The 21,029-nt window shown below is 38.0% G+C and overlaps 1 protein-coding gene across 2 annotated transcripts; it reads left to right on the top strand.

The window, feature by feature from the left end:
- The first annotated feature begins 900 nt into the window (after nucleotides 1-900).
- Nucleotides 901-21,029, top strand: LOC127432809 (glutathione hydrolase 5 proenzyme-like). Of its 2 annotated transcripts, XM_051684235.1 has the most exons (12): nucleotides 901-1,105; nucleotides 7,479-7,606; nucleotides 8,364-8,459; nucleotides 9,924-10,119; nucleotides 11,537-11,697; nucleotides 11,814-11,960; nucleotides 12,061-12,191; nucleotides 12,524-12,705; nucleotides 16,797-16,888; nucleotides 16,973-17,085; nucleotides 17,260-17,370; nucleotides 18,470-21,029. In XM_051684235.1, exons 1-12 carry the CDS (start codon nucleotides 945-947, stop codon nucleotides 18,614-18,616), a joined length of 1,665 nt encoding a protein of 554 aa, XP_051540195.1. In that variant the 5' UTR covers nucleotides 901-944; the 3' UTR covers nucleotides 18,617-21,029. The 2 variants fall into 2 exon arrangements, with proteins under 2 accessions (XP_051540195.1, XP_051540192.1); XM_051684232.1 differs by having other exon boundaries at nucleotides 16,797-17,085.

Below are 21,029 nucleotides of genomic sequence, written 5' to 3'. Positions count from 1 at the left end.
TAATTATACTAAATATCGTACATTAGGGGAATATGTCATTTTAATGGCATTTATTATAGTCTCAACATGGATATATTTTTTCATAATTTTAAATTCCATAGTTTGTATTTTAGAAACCATAATTACATTTGGTAATAAGGAGCAAGGTTTTACATGTGACCATGTTCTTACTAATACCACAATTAAACTCTGGATACTATGCAAGAACTGTGATAAATTATCATAAGGGCAAGTACAAAGGAGAATTTAAAAAGAGATTTAAAGCCTGGACCCCCATGAATTAAGGATGAAGCTATGAGTTTTGCCTCTGTAAATATGTTCAGTTCTAATGAACTTTAATGGAAAAAGTTCATTCAATAATTAAGATCCTGATGAAAGAGAAATATCAGTTAAGAAGTCCTACTGTCATAGCCTTACTTGTTAATTTCAGTAAATTCACATCTGCCTCCCAATCTGATTATACAGTATTAATAATGATAACTGCATTGGCAATTCAATAATAATATCACTATATCCAATATGATCAAATATTGTGTGTGGGTCGGTTGGGCTGATATTAATAATATTATAACAGTTATAACAGTAGTAAATGCAAGTATTTGTTGAACATTGAGTATTTTATTATATTTATTTTGTTGTTGATTTGTAAAAAAAAAAATCACTGTAACTTACAAACTCTTGTGATTTTTTTTTTTTTTTTTTTTTTTTTTTTTTTGTGAATTTTTCTCAGCCGCTTTGTTCCCTCAAGGTTTATCTATAAAGATAGTGAAAGTTGTGTAGTAAGTTTGGGTTTGCATTAACTTCTACAATCTCCTCATTCCAGTTAACAAAGGATCGTTAAATACTTTCACACTGCCGCGAGACTTCTCTCCGCCCCTCTATTCAAAATCACTGAGGAGCGCGTGCGTTTCCATTATACCTGCTGCACGCGCGCTGCTCTAAGCATGGTCAAATCTCAGTCGAGACGTTGCTGCCTGTGCATACTTGCTTTAGTGTGCTCTGCTGCCATTATTTGCCTATGCATCTATTTTGCCAACAAAAACACATGCGAGTTTACGCACGCTGCAGTTTCTGCGGATTCGGAGATGTGCTCCAACATTGGCAGGTAAAACGATTGGGTTATTATAGAAATTATGATCTGAAAGTTTCAGATGTGTAGTGTATTAGTTATATTGTTTTAAAGCATCATTAAAAAGATTCAGTTCAATAAAGTTCAAGCACAGATCAATATATGCTAGAAATTTCCATTGCATCCTGGTTTATATATAGTTTTGAGGACAATTTGACGTTCATATTGTTTTGGTAGTTTCTGCTTATCTTTTTAAAGTGTGTTTAAAAAAGGTGCTATAAGTATTTCCGACAATGAGCAACAATGAAATATAATGTACTGTATATAGATAATCAGTTTAAGAGATTAGATAGCAGAGCTGTCTTGCCCAAGTCCTGCACATGCAGGTAACACCAAGGAAAATAGAAGCTCACTTTGAGTCCCAATGAAAATTAGTTAATTATTGACAAGTTAGACTTATTAAGAGTTCAATTGAGGCAACAGCAGACAAATAATAGAGATCAGGGTAAGTTGTCACACAGTGGGCTTTAACTCATTAGGATTTTGTCCAGTTGCATAAATGCTTGTTTTCTCAGCAGTGGTTTTGTATGTTGGTTTCAAAACACTTGTTCACATCTTTTCTTAAATTTGAATACTTTTGTTAATTCTATGCTCCAAACTAAAATTCCAATATCACCAAAAATTTGTATAAGCTCTTGTGTAAACAAGTTAATTGAATAAAACCACACTGGCATACATCAAGGCATATAATGAAAGTAGCTTTTAACTTAAAGGTTGAACTGTGTTCTCAGGACTAGTTAATTTTTCATTAATGTCAGGTGTTCACAAATTTGGCTTAAAAGCCTATATTACGTAATTGAATGGCAGGTTTCTGCTGTGACAACTTACCCCATATAGCTGGGTGAATGTTGTCACAAAGTTCTATGTGTGTCAAATGAATGGTATCTTTCTCCTGGTCTTTCAAGTACGTTTCTACATAAATCAACTTCCAAAAGTAAACCTGAGAAATATTCACTGGTTTAAAAAGTGACAACTAGCCCCGATCACCCTTATGCATTATTGTACATGTGATGTTTTTGCATTCCATGACGAAGAGAAAATTGTTTAGTTTTGTCTTGAACACTCTTTTCTGTCGCAACCACTAAAATTCTCCTAGTGATGATAGTAAACACTGTGGCCGAGATCTTTTGTTCTTAAAACCACTAAACAACTCAATAAAAATCATAGCATTGCCATCTGCCAAGCCTTGAAAAGTACCAATCTGAGATGGCAAGTCAATGACAATCAAAACAGGATCAACCAGCTCCACAATGCCCCCAAACTGAAGTCATGCTCTTAGATTATTACTCTTAGATTTTGTTTCTCCCATCCATGCTTTTGCCACATTTCCTGCATTTTGTGCCAAACTCACATAATGTTTCCTTGTTCTGTTGTGTAAAGTCGTTAATGACTGTATTTCAAAGAACTTGGCTTTGGTATTAAGTCTAGGGTCATGCTTAATCCCACTCTAAAAAGGATACAGAAAGGAGTTAGTTACAGTTGCTGGGCATTTCCTGTATAGAGGAGGCATTTGTCCCACTTTGAATGAATTGTATGTGACACTTGAAACTCGAGCTCCCACATTTAATTAGAAAAAAAAAATGAATTTGAAAGAAGGAATGAACACTATTAAAACAGAAACTGTTACCCGCAGTCGCTCAAGCCTAGAACATCAGTAACTAATAGGGGTTGTTTCATTTTTTGTAATGAACATTTTTAACATTTGTCTGGGGCAAAATGAAAGCCGAGTGCCCAATACATCACATACAAGCCTATAATATTTTGACAATATTTTTATGTCCAGCTGGATCAGGGAAATTGGACGGTAACTCTTACACTCACTTGGATCTTTGTCCTTTTTATGAATCGGACTAATCCGGGTTTGTGTCATGGTTGGTGGAAGCTTTCCATTCTTTAATGATTCTGTATAAACTTCTAACAAAAGTGGAGCCAGTTCTGTAGCATAAGATCTAACAAAATTCAGCGGCAAAGCAGTCCAGCCCCGGAGCTTTGCCCGTAGGCAAGGCCTTAATTACCTCGTCAAGCTCCTCCAAGGTTGTCTCAGAATCAAGAGAATGTGTTTGCTCAGTTGTCAGCTTAGGGAGTTCTGATGGTTCCAAGTTTCTAATGTCTTCATCGATAGACGAAGATTTGGAACTATAAAGATCAAGATATAATTCTTTAAAAGCATTATTAATATCAATGTCTGAGGTAAATATTTCACAACCAGCAGATTTCACTGAGGGAATGGTAGAAAAAGACTCTCTCTGATTTATATATCTAGCCAAAAGCTTCCCTGCTTCATCCCCTAACTCAAAGTATGACTGTCTTGCCCTGAATAGCCAAAACTCCACCTTCTGTGACAAAATAGTATGATATCTGTATATCTGTATTTCAATCAGGTCAATTCTCTGAGGTCATCAGACGACATTTGGCACTTCAGCTGTGCCTCGGCACTTTTAATATTCCCGAGTTCTCGCGCTTTGGATTTTTTGGTGAATGAGGCATACTGTATGATCCGACCCCTAAGAACCACCTTAAGTGCCTCCTAAGCCACACCCACAGAAAATACTGAGGACCAGTTGGTCTCCATATAGACAATGATTTCAGCCTTTATCATTTGTTGGAAATCAGGATTTTGCAAAAGCGCCAACTATATGATTTATTTTTCTCCATATGTGGCAACACATCTAAACTCACCAGGGCATGATCTGAGACTAAGATGTTTCCAACTGAACAATCAACAGATGAAATGAGGGACTTAGATATAAAAAAAAAACCTATTCTAGAATAAATCTTATGGACTGATGGAAAAAAATGAATAGTCCCTACCGGATGGGTTCAAAAGTCGCCAAATATCTGCAAGACCAAGATTTATACACATCCTGAGAAGCGTCAATGTTGCTCTAGGGGGCTTACACACATTTGCTTCACTATGATCAAGGACTGAATCCATCAATAGATTAAAGTCTCCTCCCAATATTATATCCTGAGGGGTGCCAGCGGCTTGCAACATCCCCAGAGAATTTTGCATCCATGGAAGTAATCGATCGACGTATTACCGCAAGATCCTCCTCCATCAGCATTACAGACATGCTGGACAGCTGGTGTTGAATTTCTCCCGCCGCACCGTCCAAACCGAATCCCTGGTCTGCGGCCCTGTCTGGGGTATCAGCTTGAGCACGTAAGTGTTTTTTAATATCTCCAGAGCCTTTTTGAATTGAATTTTGAATTCATTGACATGTTCACATCTTGGAACAGTTATGTAGCAGGGTGTATTGAATCTCACTGGTTTTAGACACAAAAAGGATTAAAAACTAGCAAAGTGTGCAGAGCTCATTGTTCGCACGTCCAACCCCCGCATGGCGCCACGCGACCTCAAGATCTATAAAAAAGCCCTGATCACCAGCGTTAGGTGTGTAAATTTTAGCCAAAATTAACCTTTGCCCCTGAATTTCTGCTAAAACAATAATGACTCTTCCTAATTTATCTTTAATCTGTTTGAGACATTTGAATTGTAGATGTTTACTTATCATTGTAATGACTCCTCTGCTCTTACTTGAGCCAGCACTAAAGAAAACATGTCCACCCCATATCTTCCCAAATTTTTCAGCTTCCTGCGGGGAAAGATGCGTTTCTTGAAGAAACACTATATCATATTTCTTACGTTTAAGAAAAGAAATAACCTTCCTTCTGTTTATGGGGTGCCCCAACCCATTCACAATCCATGTGGAGAGAGACAATCCACTCATATTAACATTTGACATTTTGACATGTTAGAAAAAATAGATTGTGTGTCAAAAATAAAATTATAAAGACCATATTCCCCATTAGTGCAACAATCAAACCCGAACTTCCCCCGAACCAAACAAACAGAAAAAAGATAAACATGCGCATTAACCCCGCACATGACAGTGCCAACTGGCGTCAATCCCTCAAACTCAAACAGTCCATGTACACCTACGAGAGCCCCCGTGACAACTTTGCCGTCAGATTGCTCAAGTCCGGTGTTTCTATACAAATTTTTTGAGACAGAATTACACAACAGAAAAGAATCTATAAAATAAACTCCAGCCAATAGGCAGAATAAACACAAAGAACATGTAGATTCATTCACAAAACTGTATTGAAGGTGTGTTCCTAGCGGAACCAGCACACACACACACAAAAAAACCCAGTTCAGTTTCCTCGGACAGTCAAATGAATGTTCAGTGAGCTAGCTGTTCATGAATGCAGCAGATGACCTAATCTTTCCAATGTCCTGCAAAAAATACTCCACAAAACAAACTCCAGCCAATGGGAGGCAAAAGCACAAAGAATGAGCAGGTTCATCCACAACTCTCCTGAAGGAGTGTTATTCCACAAAACAATCTCCAGCAGCTAGGCAGAACCAGCACAAAAAGAAACAAGAAAGGCACCCAGCTTCCTCAGACGGTCAAGTGAATGTTCAGCGAGACAAGCTCACTTGGGAGCAACGTGAGAAACAGACCATGACTTCCTCAGTCCATTGATTTTATGAAAGACATCGCTTGTTGTGGGCATGTAAATATTTTGCGGCCATCCTTAGTATCTATTCTCAATTTGGCCAGAAACATCAGTGCAAAAGTGATCCTCCGTCGATGCAAGAGTTTCTAGAAGGAGTGTTACTACACAAAACCAACTCTAGCCGCTAGGCGGAGCCAGCACAAAAAGAAACAAAATGCCGGCCAGCTTCCTCAGACATCAGTGCAAAAGCGATCTTCCGTTGATGTAAGAGTTTCTTGAATTGATCATGTTTCTCTCTTGTTGAATTCACAAAGTCTGGGAACAAGAAAATGCTGTGGTTTTTCCAAGAAAGCCTTCCTTTACTCCTCGCCTCGTGTAACACAAATCTTTATAGGATGATCTCCAGAAATTTGCCCAGAATTGATCGGGGCCTGTCTCCCTCCACGGATCTTTGAGCCGGGACTCCGTGAGCTCGCTCGATTTCCAGCTTATGGCCTGTTATGTCAAGCAGACTTGGGAAGAGCTCGTCTAGGAATTACACAAGGCAAGGCTCTTGGGAGTACGCATAAACATCATATCCTTTGGATTTTCCCAGCAAAACCGACCCGCTCTCTTCGCATGAAAATCCGTCTACAGGTTTTAATAGGCAACCTAGGAAGTCCGGGAAGTGCTCATTTTTTAAGTTGCGTTATAAGCCATTCACACACTGGCTAAAAAAGGCGAATATTACATGAAAATTGTTACATACTGCACCTTTAGAGTCAAAATGCTTTTAAAGACTATCTGTTAACATAGATTAGGGTGCTACATCATTATGTGATTAAATTACAGCATTATATCATGTTACAGCCATATTTAGACTATGGCCCTCTTTTTAAAGTTTTAATGTTCCCTCTGTGTTTTCTTCCATCACTGGCTTTGAGAAAGCTCACTTTTCAGGCCTCTGACCTCATCTGTTGTGTGGAACATTGCCCCATCGTCCATAGAAATCTCTCCAACCGCTGCAAGCAGAGACACTGACCAATGCATACTGGTCTTAACCAACATCAAGGATGAAAAATTGATGACCGAATTGTTATTTTGGGGTGAACTATCCCTTTAAGGTTCACTGAGCTCTTGGGTATCACTGCTTCTCTGACTCAGATTTCCTCTAGGGTCTCATTGCTCATACTGATACAAACACGTGATATATCGTCAGAAAATGCATTGGTGCTGTGTTGCATATCTCCAAGTGTGTTTGAGCATATGTGTGGGGTTTTTCAAACTTTTGAATGCATAGATCATTTTAAGACTCACAAACATAACATGTTTCATGATATATGCTACATTCTACAGACCAGAATGGATGCTTACCTTGTATTACAAAATTTCCATTAATAGCATTAACAGTGTTTTGTATGATTGTGAATCTCATAAATACACTGATATTTGGGTGAATCGCACAAAACATGTCTGGGTCATATTGCTTTTCAAAATCAAAAAAGAAGATGCTGTCTATTTTTGAACCATTAAAGGTGAAAGGTTTTTTGAAGTATTTCGTAGTATGGCTTACACTGACACCTAGTGGCCTGGATGATGCATCATTTAAACACAGTAGTTTTCGGTTACCAATGCTATTGTAGAAATTCACTATGCACAATAAGCCAGGATTAATTTAATAAATTAAAGTGTGCAATAACAGGGCAGTAAGTGAGATTAAGCAAGTAGTATTCAGCTGGTTATGTGATGCTTACATGGCAGCACTCATGAGGTGCCCCTTTAATATTTAAATACTAGTTAAATATTAAGGGTACTAGTTCTTAGTTTAATTTAGAGATGCATCGATGTATCAGCCTATCAACGACATTGGTTGATAAAAGCAATTAAACACGTTTTGTGTTCACAGAGATATGCTGCGTCAGGGAGGCTCAGCTGTGGATGGGGCCATCGCAGCTCTGCTCTGCACTGGACTGGTCAACCCACAAAGCATGGGCCTGGGTGGGGGGGCCATCTTTACCATTATGGACAAAATAGGTAAGTGGTTTCACTGTGCTTTTGGAAGTTTCAGTAAAGGTTTCAACAGCAACTAAAGATATCAAGTAATCACATTTATATTTATTTAGTTACACAATTTGTAATATTAAAGGTGAAGTGTGTAATTTCTGCACCACTAGTGGCACCAAACTGAATTTTAGGGAATGTCACTTGGTTGGGCTGGTTGGGATGCTCAAACAGTCAAAGTAAAGTTTTGGTAGCACCACAGAACCACAGTGTTTACTCTCTTTTTCCTTGCCATCGTTGCTTTGTGAAATTGCTTTGAAACAATATGTATCGTGAAAAACGCTATCGAAACTGTAATGTTTATTGTTAGTTAGCTTTGGGACCTCCTCAGGTCATGTTGGTTTTGGCCATGTGGTTAAAATAGCTAATGTAAAGTGATGGTTGAAACATTTCCAGCTACATTACAAGAACAAAAAAATTATGTAATTCAGTTTGTTTATTCTGCCCATGAGTCATGTTCTGATTCTACAAGATTGAATCCAGTTTTCTACACTATGATTGGTTTAGTTTCTCTGGAAGTTCCATGAAAAGCTAGTTCGACTTGCTCAGTCCTATTTTTCAGTGTCCTTCAAGGAAACACAGAGAAAGACATAATAAAAATAAATTAGATAAATTCGCACAGGGCAATATTACTGTTTTTTGTTTTGTTTTTTGTTAATCAGATATCTACATAAACTCACTAGTTTGAGTTACATTATACCCCTGTAAATGAGTCCTCTGTCTTTTGAAGGCAAAGTGAAAATCATCAGCTCAAGAGAGACGGTCCCAAAAAGTGTCCGAGCGGATTTGCTGAAAGACTGTCCAAAGACTTTGACACTCACAACAGGTAAAGCTCGACCATGTGGAGTAAGGGAAAAAGCATCTTTTTATTTAGATCAGAATATCAAAGAGACTTGGGAGCGGGCTTTTTTTTTTTTTTTTTTTACTTGTACCACCTAGCAACCACCCGGAACACCCTAGAAACGGCCTTGCAACTACCCATAAAACAGAATCATTGTGGAGTCTACTTTTGCACAGGCAAGTGCCACTCACATTTTCTTTAAAAAAATGCAAAAATCAGTTCCTTTATTGATATTTTGGATTCTACAACATAACATTTAGGTTATTTCTCTAATATATTCCATGGAATGGTATATAAGCTGTTTGAGGACATAAACAGTACAATAGCACATTGTGCAAGAAGGAAATTCTGGGGGGGGGGGGGGGGGGAATACTTGTTTTGCGTGTTTAATATTTGTGAGTGTACTTTCTGGGTCAGCTAAGATGTTTAACTGACATAATTACAATTGCCAAACATGTTTACACAGAATTACAGGCTTAATAGGTAGACACTAATTTTGTGTACTGTACCTCATAGTGTAGTTAGTTAAATGTTCGCACACTGTTCATGTATATAATTGCAACTCTAATATGATGCTCTTTTCCCGTAATATTTTGCATTCCCCTAAAATGTTTTCAATACTCTGCATGAAAAGAAGAGATTCATTTCTTTCCTAGAAGCACCAGCAAGGGGTAAAGAGGCTGCAACGTTCGCTTAGCAATGACAGGCAGATGCAGACGAAGACGATGATATGAGAACCCAAGTGCAGTTTATTTACCATGTGAAATCCAAAGCCAAACAAACATAAACGACTTGACAGAACAATGATACGACGTTACACCAACAATACTTGACAAAAGACAATGGCAAACATGAGGGCTTAAATACATGGACATGGGCAAACGCATGGCAAAGACAACCAATAACAAGACTAAACTAATAACAAGATACTTAAACAATGAACCAATGAAAACAAGACACATGAACAGAGGAAACACATGACAGGATCACATGAGGGAACAGGAAATCACATGACATGAACACATGACTATAAAACAGGAACTAAACTAAAAAATAAAAGACATGAATACAAAACATGAACAAAAACATATTTAAACATGACAGAGGCAAAACTTCACTGTTTTGTTCTTTCTAATGCAATAACGTCCACTGAAAGCAAAGAAAAGCTTTTAAATCTAGAATAATCTGATTTGTCAGACTTTTGGTTTGTTTACCCAGAGATAAAAATTGTCATTATTTGATCTCCTAAACCCATATTACTTTCTTTCTTCTGTGAAACACAAAACGAAATGTTAGGCAGAATGTTCACCATTCACTTTCATTGTACTGTATGGAGAAAAGATGCATTGAAAGTGAAAAATGACTGAGGCTCTCACTCCCTAACATTCTACCTAACATCTCTTTTTGTGTTCCACGGAAGAAAGAAAGCCATATCTGTTTGTCTCGCAGGAAGTCAGTGGATTGGTGTACCAGGAGAACTCCGTGGATATGAACGAGCTCATCAGTTGTATGGAAAGCTTCCCTGGGCCAAACTGTTCGAGCCCACCATCAAGCTGGCACGAGAGGGCTTCCCCATGCCAGTCTACCTCAGTCGATTCCTGCAGTTTGATATGATTAAAATGCTTATTCAAAACTCTCAGCTCTGGTACTATACCTTCTCCAAACAAACTTATGCATACACATGATCATGCTTGTTATGATTGACATCTCATTTTAGTTTACTTAAAGGCACAAATAAGATGAATCTTGTAGAGCATTCCTGGTGATCAATGTCAAAGAAGTAGGTTATGATTTAGCTTCAGGCAAACCGCAGAAAATATGAGAGCTCTGCCATTGTAGTTAAAAGAAATGCTTTCACGTCTGCATGAAATAAGGGAAGCTTTGATTGTAATCAGCAGTTCTTCTTTAAATACCTTTTTTGTTGTCTGTTGTAGAGTGTCATTTGCTGAATTTTACAGTATATTTTATTTTCTGTTTATCATGTAACCATGTCCTGGACACATACAAATAAATTAAAATATTAATAAAAGAGAGAATAATATACATAAAATAGTTTATACAACATTTAATTAAATTTGAGTTCATTCATTTACAATTTTTAAATGATTTACTGCCCTATAGAGAGAGAGAGAGAGAGAGAGAGAGAGTGAGTATGTATGTATGTGTGTGTATATATATATATATATATATATATATATATATATACACACACACACGCACAATATTGTGACATTATTTTGTCACATTATTTTTATGAATTTATTATTCTTTTTCATTTGTGCATATTCCGCCCCAAATTCTCATTATTGTAATATCTTATATTTTCGAGTTGGTTTATAATTTCTATTATTATCAGTTACGATTCTCATTAGATCTTATTACTGTAATAGAGTAATTTTCCCTGTGTTGCAGCACCATAAATTAAAGACACCACAAAAAATACTGCTGTGTAAAAATACTTAAGCATATATTTTAGAATAAAATAAATAGATATAATTTTTTGAATTGCAGTAAAAAGAATTCGATTTTTTGCATTAGTTTGTAATTCCCATTATTATCAATGGTTATTCTTTAGATTTTCATTATTGTAATAAAGTAATTTTTATTGTATTACAGCAAAAAATATTGTAAAACAATTATTTTTTTATTTAAATCACCATAAATGAAATACTGCCATGATGTATACATACTTAGCCATTTAAATACATATATATACAGTAAATAGTGATTTAATAAAAAAAATTGCATTACAGTAAAAATTATTTGTTTTTTGCATTACGGTAATGAGGATAGAGGCATGTGCTTAATAATTATGAAAATAATGTCACAGTGGAAAAAATCATAATGACCCTTAAAAAGTGCTTCTTTAACTTTTAGGAAAATGTAAAAATGTTGACTTTAGTGTAAAAATATGACCTGGACATGTTCTAGATATGTTTTGTGAAATTCACCTGGGTAGTTTATGTTACTGAAAGAATGCATAAGAGCATGTTAGTGTGTTTTAACCCTGAAGTGATTTTTCTATGGTTTTATAAGATCATTTCTTTGTATATGTTCTCTAGTGAATTGTTCTGCCACAAGAACAAGACAGTTTTCGGCCCCGGGGACATCCTGAAGTTCCCTAAGCTTGCAGAAACTATGGAAACTATTGCCAAAGAAGGAGCCGATGCCTTCTACACTGGAAAAATCGGCAAGGACTTGATACAGGATGTACAAGCTGCAGGTACTTAATCTTTGTATACAAACTGCATAAGTCTGTAATTACAACAGATTTAGTGTTTCGAAATCCACTCACCTTTGCCAGTCGGTGTGTTTACACAGTTTAGTTTGGTTTTCCAGGTGGAGTGATTTCATTAGAAGATCTGAAAGCTTTCCAGGTCAGAGTCAGTGATGCATGGTCAGTCCAACTCGGGGTATACAAGATGCACTTTCCTCCTCCACCATCAGGGGGACCAATACTCAACTTTATCCTCCAACTAATGCATGGTGGGTCTTAGACAAAAAAACAAAAAAAACAATTTGCAGATCACAGACAACTGAAACAGCTGTTATCTATTAATATTAAGTATCCATTTGTTTTCCTTAGGGTTCAAACTCTCTCCAGCCTCAGTCCAAGGAGACCAAAAAAACTTGACTTTGCATCGGTACCTAGAGGCAGCAAAGTTTGCGACTGGACAGAAGCACAACCTCAGAGACCCCCTGTTCAACTCCAGAGATGTAAGGCGCCTACAGCATTCTTTCTTTTTTCTTTCTTTCTTTCCATTACTCTATTTTTGGCTTGATTAAGCAATAAAAGTGTCCATGTAGGATTGAGTAAAGACAGCGAAGGGCCGGATGTTATTTCTTCTGATGGCCAAAGAAATGCTTGCAATTAATGTTTAAAATGAGATCGAATTGTTATTGATGCATGCATTCAAAGTGATTTGATTTAGCAACAAAAAAAAAAAAAACTGTTTCACAAAAGAAAAGAAAAGGGGAACAAAAGCCAAAAAACCTAGATATAAGGCTGAACTGGAAATGATTTTTGTCTATGTGTCCTATGAACACAGATGACATACATAACAGACGAGAAGTTCATAGAGAGTATCAGGGCTCTGATCAGTGATGGCTCCACTCAAGAGGCCTCTTACTACAACATCAACCCATCAGCTGATCGCTTTGGCACCACACATGTTTCAGTGATGGCAGCAGATGGCACTGCTGTGTCAGTAACCAGCACCATCAACCACATGTGAGAATCATTTACAACATATGCTCAGCAGAGATCCTGTTCTGAAGAACATGTCTACTTGGAACATTTTAAATGGGATTTTTGTAAGCATAATTTGTTAATAAAGTATTTACTTCTTACAACAAAGCGTATAATGTATCATGAATACATGTTGTGATTTGAAAAACAGTCAGTCACAATTTTAAGTCTCACAAGCCTTAAGAACACAGAGTTCTTGGTTTATTTCGAGTGAGTCAATTCAGTCATCACTCCAACTTATTCAAGCCTTTTTTTGACTCACTTAAAAGAGCTAGCTTATAAGAGGCAATGCTTCTGGAATTGGACAACACTGGTTCCTCTGTTGTTGTTGATTCACAAAACCTGCTCAAAAGAGTTGTTTGTTTGGGAATCAAACTACACTGGTCACACTGTATGTTACTGATTCACTAAACCGGCTCAAAAGAGCCATTTGTTTGGGAATCGGACTACACTGGTTGCACTGTGTGTTGCTGATTTACTAAACCAGGTAAAAAGAGTCATTTGTTTGGGAATTCGACGACACTGGTTGCGCTGTATGTTGTTGATTTACTAAACAGACTCAAAAGAGTAATTCGTTCAGGAATCAGACTACACTGGTCACATGTTATGTTGCTGATTCACTAAACTGGGTCAAGAGAGTCATTTATTTGGGAATCTGACTACAATGGTTGTGTTGTTTGTTGCTGATTTACTAAACCGACTCAAGAGTCATTTGTTCAGGAATCAGACTACACTGGTCATGCTTTATGTTGGTGATTCACTAGACAAGCTCATAAGATTAATTTGTTAAAGATTCGGACAACACTGGATGTGCTGTATGTTACTGAATCACTAAACCAGCTCGAAAGAGTCATTCATTCAGGAATCAGACTACACTGGTCATGCTGTATGTTGTGGATTCACTAAACTGGCTCAAAAGAGTTGTTTGTTTGGGAATCGGACTACACTGGTCTCGCTGTACATTGATTCACCAAAAAAAGATGGCTCATAAGAGTCATTCTGTCAGAACAGTGAGAGCGAGACAGAGACCCAAGAGCAGAGGAACAGTTCAAAGGATTTATTTATAATTCAAAATAATAACTTCAGCAGAGTTATGAGGAAACCTCCGATGAGTGATCCCGCAGGAGATCGCATGCGCCGTGACGGCGAGCAGAGTCTCGAGGAAACCTCCGCCGAAGCACAGCTGACACGCAGCAAACTGGAAGGCAACCACAATCCCGACATGCAGGGATGAGGAATCCTCCATTGAAGATTCGTGAGTGCAGAGAACACAACTAAATAATTCTCTCTCTCTCGAACTGTCGTCCCCGGCCGCCTTTATCCCTCGCGCGCCCCATCAGGCTGATTGGGGACCGGGTGTGTCTCATTCCAAACTGGCCCCGCCCTCCTCAGCTCTACACACGTGTACAGCAAACTGGAAGGCAACCACACACCCGACACACGGGCAGAGAATGGCAACCAAACAGATACACTAGACAGGAACAACTAGGCAGAGAGAGTAAGGTAAGTGACTTCACATCAAACAGCTTTCTCTAATGATAACACACAACAATCACTACAACACACTACATTCAACAATCCAGCAAAGAACATGACACACGAGGGGATTAAAATAGGCAGGAACAAACAAGAGTCAGGTGACACTCACCAGCTGAAAGTTGGCATGATCAGCATTCCCATGGAAACAATCAGGGTTTCCATGGAAACGCTGATTCTGCGTGCCAGCGGCACATGAAACACATGAGGGAGAAACATCAACAGTTAGACCAAAACAAACAGAACATGGAGCATGAGTGTCTGGATCCCGACACAGACCAAAACCGAACCATACAGGAAGTCAGGATCCAGACACCATGCTCCGGACATGAAACAAGACCGACCGAAGAGCTCACACAAAGAATGTACATGAAAAACAAGACATGGGATGATGATGCCACTATCCCGTCAGACAAAAACTCCAACCTGACAGAGTGACAGGACCGTCACATTACCGAAGAGCGCACGGTGGTAACTCGCACCCGGACCCGTGTGCTCAACACAAAGACAGGACATGAAACACAAGACAGAACATGGGGCAATGATGTCACGGTCCTGTCAGACAAAAACACAACCTGACAAAGTGACAGGACTGTGACACATTCGTTTGGAATTCTGACAACACTTGGTCACGCTTTGTGAGCCGCATGAGTATGTATGAGTATGTTGTCAATTCTCTAAAAAGAACCAGCTCATCACTGTAGTCATTTGTTTGGGAATCGAACAACACTAGTTGCAATGTATGTTGTTGATTCAGTAAAAAGAGACGGCTCAACATAGTCAGTCGTTCTGGATTGGACTACACTGGTCACAATGAATGTGTTTGAATTACTAAAAAGAACTGGCTCAAATAAGTAACTTGTTTGGGAATCAGACAACACTAGTCCCGCTGTATGTTGTTGATTCACTAAACTGGCTCAAAAGAGTCATTTGTTTGGGAATTGGACTACACTGGTCATGCTGTATGTTGTTAATTCACTTAAAAAAGCTGGCTCCAAAGAGTAATTCTTTCTGGAATTGGACAACACTGGTTGCGCTGTATGTTGTTGATTCACTAAACCGGCTCGAAAGAGTCATTTGTTTTATGAATCAGACTACACTGGTCACATGCTGTATGTTGTGGATTCACTAAACTGGCTCAAAAGGGTAATTTGTTTGGGAATCGGACTACACTGGTCGCAACTATGCCGTCGATTCATCAAAAAGAATCAGCTCAATAGAGTCTTGTTTAGGGATTGAACAACACTGGTCATGCTGTATGTTGCTGATTCACTAAACTGGCTCAAAAGAGTCATTTGTTTGGGAATCAGACAATACTGGTCACATTGTATTTTACTGATTCACTAAAAAGAACCGGTGAGACCATCTGAAGAACAGGTCTGCTTGGAAAAATTTAATTGTATTTTTCTAAGCATAATTTGTTAATAAATATTTACTTATTACAATAAATGTATCTTAAACTACATGTTGTCATTTGAAAAAACAATCAGTAACCGGTTCAAAAGAATGATTCATCTAGGAATCGAACTACCCTGGTCTTGCTGCATGTTATTGATTCACCAAAAGAAGCCGGCTCGTGAGAATCATTTGTTCGGAATTATGACAACACTTGAATGCGCTATATGTTTTAATTCTCTAAAAAGAACTCAATATGACTTAAAAAGTACTCAGCAGAGTCATTTATTTGGGAAATGGACAACACTGGTTGCGCTATGTTGTTGATTCACTAAACCAGCTCAAAAGAGTCATTCATTCAGGAATCAGACTACACTGGTCGTGCTATGTTGTTGATTCACTAAACCAGCTCAGCAGACTAACTTGTTTGGGAATCGGACTATACTTGTCGAATTGTTTGTTGTTGATTCACTAAAAAGAACCAGCTCAAAAGATTAACTTGTTTGGGAATTGGACAACACTGGTGGAAATTTATGTTGTTGATTTGCTAAAAAAGGCAGTTCAACAGAGTCAGTCGTTCAATCGAACTACACTATTCCTCTGTATGCTATTAATTAAATAAAAAGAACAGCCTCAAAAGAGTCATGTGTTTGTAATTCGAACAACACTGGTTAAGCTTTATATTTTACACTGTAGTTCCAGAAGCAGTGTTGCGGTGCCACTGAATAGTGGTCGGTTATGATAATAGGAACAGTTCAGAAAATTGCCTTCATCTTGCTTTTAGATTTACATATAACTGAGGCTTTTGACGAACTAAACTATCTAAGTATTAATCTTAAACATATCGGTTCCAGTTGAAACAGCAGAACCATTCTGTCTAGAAATTCTCTGGTAATAGAGCCAAACCCCTGCGACCTTGACTGCAAACCTACAGAGTCCCCATGAGGACAAAACTGGAATGTGTTACACCACTTGAAAATGTTTGACAAATTTAAAGCTCCTGACAGAGTGGCTTGTTGTGACACTGCAAAATAGTATAATATTTCATTGTTTGAGCTTAATAAATTGTTTTCACGTGTATTTATTGGCCTTTTATACATTATGATTATTCTCTGATATATTTAATTATTGTCTATCTGCAGGTTTGGGTCATCTATTTACTCTCCCAAGACGGGTATTATCCTCAACAATGAGCTAGCTGACTTCTGCGGCCGAGCAGATTCTGTCACACCAGGTGAAGATCTGTCACCAAAAATATCCTCTTACTTTTCACACATCTTGAACATTCTTGTCACCCTATTGTCTAATGTTTTTACAGGCGAGCAGCCTCCTTCCTCCATGGCTCCTGCCATCCTGCAGTCTTCCTCGCAACAGAAGACACTGGTGATTGGTGGATCTGGAGGAAGTATGATCACCACAGCCATGGCCCTGGTGAGCTGGAATCAAGTTGACTTTTAAGCAGAAATATGAAGCTTGTATTTTTGTTAAAGCACTTACATGAGTTCTTCAGTACCAAAATGTTTGTCACTTAAGCTGTAAAGTTGTCAGTTGTCCTTTTGATGACTGTAAACATGTTTCCATTCATATTTTATCTTCTTCTTTCAGTCCATTATGAACCACCTGTGGTTTGGGATGAGTCTCAACGAATCTATCGCTGCTAAAATAGTATTTGTGGATTCCAAGAACACTGTCAACTTTGAGCATGGATACCACAAGGTATAGTAACTCCTTTGGAATTTAGACCTCTCTGACAATTAGGGTTGGGAATCAAGAACCGGTTCTTTTTTTTCTTTTTTTCTCCCCTTTTCTCTCCAATTTGGAATGCCCAATTCCCAATGCGCTCTAAGTCCTCGTGGTGGCATAGTGACTCGCCTCAATCCGGGTAGCGGAGGACGAATCTCAGTTGCCTCTGCGTCTGAGACTGTCAATCCACGCATCTTATCACGTGGCTTGTTGAGCGTGTTACCGCGGGGGCGTAGCGCATGTGGAGGCTTCACGCTATTCTCCGCGGCATCCACGCACAACTCGCCACATGCCCCACCGAGAGCGAGAACCACATTATAGCGACCACAAGGAGGTTAACCCAACGTGACTCTACCCACCCTAGCAACTGGACCAATTTGGTTGCTTAGGAGACCTGGCTGGAGTCACTCAGCACGCCCTGGATTCAAACTCGCGACTCCAGGGGTGGTAGTCAGTGTCTTTACTCGCTGAGCTACCAAGGCTCCCCCCCTTGATTCTTATTCAGAATCAGACCTGGTTTCATTTTTTGAAAAGTACGGTTCCGTTAACAGTTTTTGAACATCTGCATTCTTCAGCTAATGTGAACAGAACACTGTGCTTCAAACACTCTGACTGTGTTTCCTATATCCGATTTGTGAACGAGTCGTTCTTTTGAGATCTTTTTAATTGAGAAAGTGCAACAAGTGAAGTCTGATTCGAATTCAAATGACTCTAACTATTCACAAATCAATCTCTCCTTGGTCTATAACATCTTTTTCGGTCAAATCTGACTTCACTGTTTGTTCATGTGACATTATATAATTAAAGTTACACATTCGAAACAGAGATTCATTGGAATAAATGTTAAGAAAAACAAATAGTATGCTTTTGTGATGTATAAATGTTAATGTTAAATGTAATGGCAGTCCAATATTTCAATGTTTTAATTGTGGTTATACTGAATGTAATGGCTCATTCCTACCTCTTATCTCCTCTTAAAACGCCCCCGATCTCTGATTATAATCATCATTTTGTAACAGTTAATAAGAAGCGGGTTTTAAGTGGAAACATATTATTCTTTTGCACTCTTCAGACTGCTATAGAGGCAATGAAAGCATTAGGACACAATGTGAAGGGCTATCCATTCTTTTTCAATGTGGTCAACGCCGTCTCAAAAGAAGGACACTGCCTCAGTGCCGTATCTGACGCCCGGAAGAATGGCAGGTCGGCGGGATACTGACCCACCCTTCAGCTGCCCCTGTTTCTGCCCCTCAGATCCTGTTCTGGTGTCAGCTGTTTGTGAATACGGTGGTGATTCATCGGGTCCGGGAGGAAGTGAGGGTGAAAGTAAAGTGTCAGCTATCCCTTTCAGCAACGACTACAGACACATGAATTCAAACATGGGGTGATTGTACATAGTGATGTGCATAAAATTTGTCCATGTCCACTTTTTAATGACCTCTTAGGATTACAGGTGTATGATCTGAGGGTGAAATGAGGATGTTTTTAATACATATTTGTATTTTGTGTGTAGGAGAGACCGGGGCTAGTTGTCACATGGGGTTTTACAAGAGCTATATCTCAGTCTCAAAGGTCCAATTATAAACGAGTGCTTGTTTTCTCTAGCAGTGGATTTGTATGTTTGTTTCAAAGACCTAGTACAAAACAGTCCTAAATCTGAATATATATTTTTTGTGAATTCTGTCCTCCAAACTAAAATTCCAATATCATATTTTTGTAATACTGTATCTGTTGAGTAAACAAGTGAACATTAAACATCAGTAAACCACTGTTATACATTTAGGTAAGGCTCAACAATATAATGAAAGTAGATTTAAACAAACAGGTTGAATGGTGTTCTTATGACAAGGATTTTTTTTTAATCATAAATGCCTGTTTGGGGCAAGTTGTAACATTTGGAAACATTGGCTTTTTTTTATTTTTTATCCCTTTTTCTCCCAATTTGAAATGCCCAATTTCTACTACTTAGTAGGTCCTCGTGGTGGTGCGGTTACTCACCTCAATCCAGGTGGCGGAGGACAAGTCTCGGTTGCCTCCGCTTCTGAGACTGTCAATCCGCACATCTTATCACATAGCTCAATGTACATGACACTGCTGAGACTCACAGCATGTGGAGGCTCATGCTACTCTCCGCGATCCACACACAATTTACCACGCGCCCCATTGAGAGCGATAACCACTAATTGCGACCACGAGGAGGTTACCCCATGTGACTCTACCCTCCCTTAGGAGACCTGGCTGGAGTCACTCAGCACGCCCTGGATTCGAACTTGCGACTCCAGAGGTGGTAGTCAGTGTCAATACTCACTGAGCTACCCAGGTCCCCGGCTAAAACAATAATTTGATATTTTGGTAACGCTTTACAGTAAGGTTCCATTCATTAACATTAGTTAATGCATTAGATATCGTGAACTAACAATGAACAATATATTTCTTACAGCATGTATAAATAATTGTTAATAATGGTTAATAAAAAATACAATTGTTCATTTGTTAATTCATGTTAGTTCATAGTGCATTAATGTTAATATATAATTTTTATTTTAACTATATATTAGCATATTGTTATTAACATTAAACAGTTGAAATTAACATTAACCAAAATTAATTTAATGCTGCAAAGCTAATGTTGACAAATAAAACCCTATTGTATTAGTGTTACCGATATTTTTGTATGTTAACTTTAACGTTTTGCTACTGTTTCGTTAATTGTTTTGCTTTATATCTTAAAACAATATCATTGTTTATATTTTTTTACATAACAGTTTTTCTGTTTAAACTTTGTTGAAAATCCTATAATATAGTGGTGGGGCATATTGTCACAAAAAGTCAAACTTGTCAAATGATATGAACTGTATCGTTTTTCCAGGGAAATTACAGTGGAACAGATTAATAGCTTTTTGTAGACAAACCTTTAAGATGTGCGCCTATGCAGAAATGGATTATCACAAATAAACCTACCCTGAGAAATATTCACTGGAGTAGAAAGTGTGACAGCTAGCCCCTACATCATGCTTGTACAAAGCAGCACTTAAGGCCAGTATGTAATCACACAACACTGTTTCCTATGACAGCTAGTACCAATTGAACTTAAGTTAACTAGGACAGATATCTCCCTTAAAAGACTAAATTGCTGAATATAACAGTTCTGTTTCTGCTATTACTGTTAATGTTGTAGGGAGAGACCATTTTAAGGTCAAAATTTGAATGTTATAATCCTGAATGTGACTCTACAGTTATATAGTGTGGCATTACAGTTTTATGTACAGTACATGTGCTGTAGTTTTCCTATGCAATTTTTTTATATTTTTCATAATGATTCTATGTAGTGCTCTGTGTTTTATTTTTATAAAGTTTTTAAATAGGCTGTGTGTTAGTTATCCTTCAATTATGAATTTCTACTGTAATTATAACTGATCTTAATACAACTGTTTTAAACTATCATAGTCATATGTTTTTGGCACTAATCAGAGATAGTTGTAATAAAGTTGATGGATGCATAATAAAAAGGTCCACTGATTTCCCAAGATGCGACAGCAGACTGTATGACATCATAGAATCCCCACTAAATGGCATTTAAGTGCATTTTCTTTTTGTATGGCACATGATAATAAATGTTTTCTAATGCCTTT

Source organism: Myxocyprinus asiaticus, chromosome 42, assembly GCF_019703515.2.
Source record: "Myxocyprinus asiaticus isolate MX2 ecotype Aquarium Trade chromosome 42, UBuf_Myxa_2, whole genome shotgun sequence".
In the NCBI taxonomy this organism is placed as follows: Eukaryota; Metazoa; Chordata; class Actinopteri; order Cypriniformes; family Catostomidae; genus Myxocyprinus; species Myxocyprinus asiaticus.
Note: the sequence above shows the minus strand (reverse complement) of the source record. Positions and strands in the feature narration are given on the sequence as shown.